The 6,309-nt window shown below is 40.5% G+C and overlaps 1 protein-coding gene across 2 annotated transcripts; it reads right to left on the reverse strand.

The window, feature by feature from the left end:
• Window positions 1-2,290: 2,290 nt before the first annotated feature.
• On the reverse strand, window positions 2,291-6,059 carry LOC117090141 (centromere protein I-like). Of its 2 annotated transcripts, none has more exons than XM_033222137.1 (4): window positions 6,017-6,059; window positions 4,274-4,363; window positions 3,822-3,938; window positions 2,291-2,737 (listed from the first exon to the last, which is right to left on the reverse strand). In XM_033222137.1, the coding sequence occupies exons 1-4, from the start codon at window positions 6,017-6,019 to the stop codon at window positions 2,654-2,656; spliced, it is 294 nt and encodes a 97-aa protein (XP_033078028.1). In that variant the 5' UTR covers window positions 6,020-6,059; the 3' UTR covers window positions 2,291-2,653. The 2 variants fall into 2 exon arrangements, with proteins under 2 accessions (XP_033078028.1, XP_033078019.1); XM_033222128.1 differs by having other exon boundaries at window positions 3,822-3,950.
• Between the last annotated feature and the right edge of the window lie 250 nt (window positions 6,060-6,309).

Here is a 6,309-nt window from a genome sequence, read left to right on the forward strand (position 1 = left end):
TCAGACACGGTGGCTCATGCCTGTAATCCCAACACTTTGGGAAGCCAAGGCAGGTGGATCACTTAATGTCAGGAGTTTGAGACTAGCCTGGCCAACATGGTTAAGCTCCATCTCTACTAAAAATACAAAAATTAGCTGGGTGTAGTGGCAGGTGCCTGTAATCCTCCCAGCTACTCAGGAGGCCAAGGCAAGAGAATCGCTTGAACCCATGAGGCAGAGGTTGCAATGAGCTGAGATTGCACCACTGCACTCCAGCGCCAGCAACAGAGCGAGACTCCCTCTCAAAATAAATAAATACAAAAAAAATTAAAAAAAAGAGAAAGAAAAGAAAGGAAAAGAAAAGAAAGAGACAGGGCTGAGAGTGAAGTCCTGAAAGGATACACACAAACACACACCCTCCTCCACCTGCCTACATATTGGTATCATTCCATTAAATCAGCAGTCTTTGACTAAGGCTGTAACTCTAATTGTAGTATTATCTAGCCTAAATTTTCTATCTTTTCTAGAAGGATTTTCTGAGCGTTTCCACATCTATGAAGCTTTTCCTTACATGGCACCACCTCTACCCAGGCAGGACTGAACTGATCACTCCCTCATCTTTCTCACAACTGAAGCTTTTCACATTTTGCCACATTGTATTACAGTGATTTGTTTACCAGTCTGTCTCTGCTACAAGCCCAAGCTCTCTCAGAGGACAGAAACTTATATTAACTGGAATCCCAGACCCTAGCAAAATGCCCAAAATTTAGTTGTTACTTAAAAAAAAAAACCTACCGGCCGGCGCGGTGGCTCAAGCCTGAATCCCACATTTGGGAGGCCGAGGGCGGATCACAGGTCAGGAGATCGAGACCATCCTGGCTAACACGGTGAAACCCCATCTCTACTAAAAAGTACAAAAATAGCCGGGCGAGGTGGCACACCTGTAGTCCAGCTACTCGGGAGGTGGCAGGAGAATGGTGTGAACCAGGAGGCGGAGCTTGCAGTGAGCTGAGATCTGCCAGTGCACTCCAGCTTGGGTGACAGAGCGAGACTCCGTCTCAAAAAAAAAAAAAAAAAAAACCTACTAAACACATCTTACAGTTCAGACACATTAAATGTACAGTAGTTCCTATTTCTGCCATCACAGTATTACTATACAAAATCTAAACATTCCTTAAATACCCTTATCTCTAGCAAAACGGAAACAGCATAACTCAAGGAAGGATGGATGAATGACTACATTTAAACTATTTTTATATTCAGCCACTCCAGTTTTTTCTAGGATTTTAGGGTCAATACATATTCCTTTCCCAAAGGGTTTGGATGTCCACAGGCAACCAACCATGGATATCAAATAGTGATTAAATTCTTGATAAGTCTTGCTGCTGAAATCGAAACCTGATTTTGTCTAATGGGAAAGAAATAAAAAAATTGTCACTATCACCTATTTTCCCTTTCCTCCTCCTTCCCATCAGGTCATGTATATCTAGACTTAATTTCTGAGTAACAGTGATTTAACACAGAGCTTTCTCATTCATACCTTTTGTACCATTTTTCTTTGCGGCAGTCAGATTTTTACGATACCTACCAGAAAAACCAAAGTGAATGAAACATTTAGCATACCTTTGAATACAATGCCTTTGACATAGTAAAATACAAAAATACACCTATAAATGTAAATACATGCAAATATGCACATACACAAATATCCAGTTGTCTAGTTAAGGATTTTATCCTTTTGTGGTATATTCTCCTCAAGTGAAAATAAATAAAGGCTCAGTAAGTTGTACACTTAAGATGCTTACTTCACTAAATAAAAAATAATAAAAAATGCTTTTGATGTTTCACTATTAAAAAATTAATAAAGTTCTGGCTGGGTGCAGTGGCTCACGCTTGTAATCCCAGCACTTTGGGAGGCCAAGGTGGGTGAATCACCAGGTCAGGAGTTTGAGACCAGCCTGAGAAGCATGGTGAAATCCCGTCTCTACTAAAAATACAAAAATTAGCTGGACGTGGTGGCGTGGGTGCCTGTAATCCCAGATACTCGAGAGGCTGAGGAAGGAGAATTGCTTGAACCTGGGAGGCAGAGGTTGCAGTGAGCCAAGATGGCACCACTGCACTCTAGCCTGGGCAACAAGACCTAGATTCCATCTTAAAAAAATAAAAATTTATTATAGAGTTCTCACTCATAAGTAAGGGTTGAATGATGAGAACACATTTTGCTTACCAGAAATAATTCATTTTATAATAAACTGATATTCTGGCTTATACATTAGTCTCCTGAGTTTCATTACCATTAACAGGATGACTCTAGGGGCCTAACAGCAAGTTTCTGGACACACAAAGATGAAAAATCCTTTGATTGTGATAGTCATCAAAGTAAAGCCAACCAGTGAGTTTTGGTGGCCATCCAGTAGTGTTTCCTTAACATAATCCCTCTCCCTTCTTACTACCTTGAAATTACAACAGAAATATTCATTCCCTAAATATATGATTACCACAGACATAATTACAGCCTACGAAGGCTCCTCTTGTCTAGAATTTGGCACACCCTTACAAAAGAAATCCATTTGTAAACTATTTTGTCCCATCCTCCCTCAATTCTTACCTTCTTATAAATGTTTGACTCAACCTGTAACAAGACCTCAGCAAGACTGACTCATCTATGACACAGTTAATATACTGAAGCAGCAGAGAGTTGTTTAGCACTGAGCCCATCTGAGAAGGCAGCTGCAGTAACAGAACCACCAATCAACATCTGAAAATAAAGAAAATATGTAACAAAAACAGGCTAGGCATGGTGGCTCATGCCTATAATTGCAACACTGTGGGAGGCTGAAGCAGGAGAATCACTCCAGCCCAGGAGTTTGAGACCAGCCTGGGCAACATATTTTTAAAATTTGTGTGTGTGTGTGTGTGTTTTTTTTGGTGACAGAGTCTCACTCTGTCAACCAGGCTGGAGAACAGTGGCGGGATCTTGGCTCACTCCAACTTCTGCCTCTCAGGTTCAAGCAATTCTCATGCCTCAGCCTCCTGAGTAGCTGGAAGTACAGGTGTGCACCACCATGCTCAGCTAATTTCTGTATTCTTTGGTAGAGACAGGATTTCACCATGTTGGCCAGGCTGGTGGTCGTGGTCTTGAACTCCTGACACCTCGAGTGATCTGCCCGCCTTGGCTTCCCAAAGTGTTGGGATTACCAGCGTAAGCCACCGAGGCTGGCCTGATACAATTTTTTTGAAAAATTAGCCAGGCGTGGTGATGCACATCTATAGTCCCAGGTACTTGGAAGGCTGAGGTGGAAGGATTACATAAGCCCAGGAGTTCAAGGCAGCAGTGAACCATGACTGTGTTACTGCCTGGGTGACAGAGTAAGACCCTGTCTCAAAAAAACAATAACAAAGGCCATACAGTTCAAACAGAAAATGCAAAGCAGCACATGGTCCAGTCACACACCTCTAAAGGAATGGATATTCTGTAAAGGTTGGGGGAAGCTTTGAAGCTGTTCTAGTGGAAACGATTCACTTCTACTCAGACAATCAGAAAGACTCATCTCTTTTTTTCCATATTCTTTAGCGTAGCTACAGGAATTGAGCACTGGTATAACTGAGAAAGAATTAAATTTCTAAGGAAAGATAATAAAACTATCAATGGACAAAACAGACTACAAAGCATAAATACAAAAGCAGCTGTTAATGTGTTTCAATTAAATGGGAATATGGTTTACACAGAATCCTGGGTAACTGACATGTATTTAAATATCTATAATCTCCTCTAAGATCTGAATGGTTATTATTTGGATTTAACAAAAGAAAGCCATGCAACTTGTTTGGGCTTTAGACACTTTTTTTAGAGGACGAACACAAGCTGGACCCAACATCAACTTCAGAGGTTCTGGAGAAGATCCCTGGTTTCTTCGCTTCATGGCAAGCACACCCATCTTCCATGGAGTCTCTGAATTCTTAAAATAGATCTGTAAATTTGGATATAAAGTACAAGACAGTAGGTACCCACAAATTGGAGCGACGTAAAGTCTAAAACTGCTCATTAATTGAAAATCTATTATGAATTCCTTTACACCCATACATATGCATTTATTTTTCTGATCAGCAATCTATTAAATGCACCAAAAGGGATCAACACGAAGTGCCAATCCCTAAAAAAAACTTCCCCAAAGCAGTACCACAATACTAGAGAGTAAAACAGTAGGCTGTAAGTATTTTAGTTGAAATTAGTTAACTTTAACAAAAATAACGTATTTCAATCTCAATATGATTTCTCTCCTTAATCCCTTACCTTTTTCCTAACAGGCAAAGATACGGAAATCAGAGCAGAAGCAAAGAACCTATACGGCGACAACAAAGCTTGAAGATGCAGCTGCATTCCCTGAAATAAAATAAGTTTTCCATTTTCAATTCTGTGGCTATTAAGAAACTGAGGAAACAAATACCAATAAGAAAAAAAGTATATTCAGACCATAATTTCACTATGAGATATAGCTATAGGAAGATGCTATCAAAAATCAAGGAAGGAATAAGCAGACATTTAAGTCAACCACCATAACACAATCCTCTCCAAACTGTGACCTTCTCTCTTACCACCATTACTGACTTTACTTCTTTCTCGTATTTTCTCTCTTCTTTTCCTGTACCTTAGGCTTAACAGTCATACTTACTAGCATTGCATAGCTTATTCTCACTGGTAGCATACTCAGGACTCAAAGTTTATTCACCCTTGATTTACACATCAAGGAGATACGACCAAGAGAAGCTAATACCTGATTATTATAGTTCTTGGAAAACTATCTAGGAAATTACAGTTGGCATGCTGTAATCAAGCAGCTTTGACATAACTAAAACAAATCTTAACAAAGCCCTAATTTCACAATGAAAGAAGTCATTACTGCTAGACACCTGCATCTGACTATGCAGAGAAAGCACACCACTAAAACGAATTCCAAGGAAGTAACCAAATCGTTATGTAATACTAAAATTTTATTATATTGAATACTGCACAAAATAAGGCAGTAAATGAGGCTTAGAAATAATTTTTTTTTGAGATGCAGCTTTGCTCTTTTTGCCCAGGCTGGAGTCAATGGCATGATCTCTGCTCACTACAACCTCCCCTTCCCGAGTTCAAGGGATTCTTCCACCTCAGCCTCTCCCAAGTAGCTGGGATTAAAAGCACACACCACCACACCCAGATAATTTTGTATTTTTAGTAGAGACATGGTTTCACCGTATTGGCTGGGCTGGTCTTGAACTCCTGACCTCCAGTAATATACCCGCCTTGACTCAGAAAAGATGCCTATGACCTAGAATCAGGTACACGCTGGAAAGAAGCTCAGAGCATATGCCTATTACCTGGAATCAAGGGCACACGCTGGAAAAAAGCTCAGATGCAAAGGCAGGTGCTGCCTCTGGGGAGAATGGACAGAGTAGGAACCACTGTAGTTTCTCGCCTTTGCAGTTGTGTACATATACTACCTTGATAAAATTTAAATTAAAAAATTAAAACTTAAATGAGGTTGAATGTGATGACTCATGCTTAAGCCCAGGAATGCAGGACCAACCTGGGCAATATATTGAAACTCCATCTTTACAAAAAATGCAAAAAATTAGCCACTCATAGTGGCATATGCCTGTAGTCCCAGCAACTTGTGAAGAGCATCTGCTATCAAATCTAATACACAGGCAGTGAGCTGCTGGGATATGAACCATTTTCTTTAAACTTACAGTTGTCTCTGAGCAGGTGGACTGTTTCCAGACTTCCCAGCAGTCCATGAAGCAGGAATCTTTAAACCCATGAGAAAGCCTGGCTCTTCCCTTCTCTTCTAACATTCCTCTTTTTTTTTTTTTAAGACTAAGTTTCATTTTTGTTGCCAAATCTGGCTGCAATGGTGTGATCTCGGCTCACTGCAACCTCTGCCTCCCAGGCTCAAGCGATTCTCCTGCCTTAGCCTCCCAAGTAGCTGGGATTACAGGAACCCACCACCATGCTCAGTTATACTTTGTATTTTTAGTGGAGACAGGATTTTACCATGATGGCAAGGCTGGTCTCGAACTCTTGACTTCAGGTAATCACCGCCACCTCGGCCTCCCGAAAGTGCTGGCATTATAGGCATGAGCCACCGCACCTGGCTTCTTCTAACATTCTAAAGAGAAAAACAGAAAGCGATTTAGCTTAGCAGCCAAGGAAAGAAAAAACAACGTGTACATTAAATTGCCCTTTAATTTTCTACAGCTCGCTTACAGTATGGTAACACTACTGGGGCTTTTAAATGCTTGATATCAGTGGCAATCAGAAACATTTTAAAATTCCTATATTTAAGG

This window comes from Trachypithecus francoisi, unplaced genomic scaffold (genome assembly GCF_009764315.1).
Source record: "Trachypithecus francoisi isolate TF-2019V2 unplaced genomic scaffold, Tfra_2.0 Contig00958, whole genome shotgun sequence".
Lineage (NCBI taxonomy): Eukaryota > Metazoa > Chordata > Mammalia > Primates > Cercopithecidae > Trachypithecus > Trachypithecus francoisi.

Coding starts and splice junctions, on each gene's coding strand:
- LOC117090141 (XM_033222128.1), bottom strand. Junction 3,951..4,273: donor CTTTGCCTGTTAGGAAAAAG/GTAAGGGATTAA, acceptor CCAAATTTACAG/ATCTATTTTAAGAATTCAGA. Junction 2,738..3,821: donor GTGTTCGTCCTCTAAAAAAA/GTGTCTAAAGCC, acceptor CTTTATTTTCAG/ATGTTGATTGGTGGTTCTGT.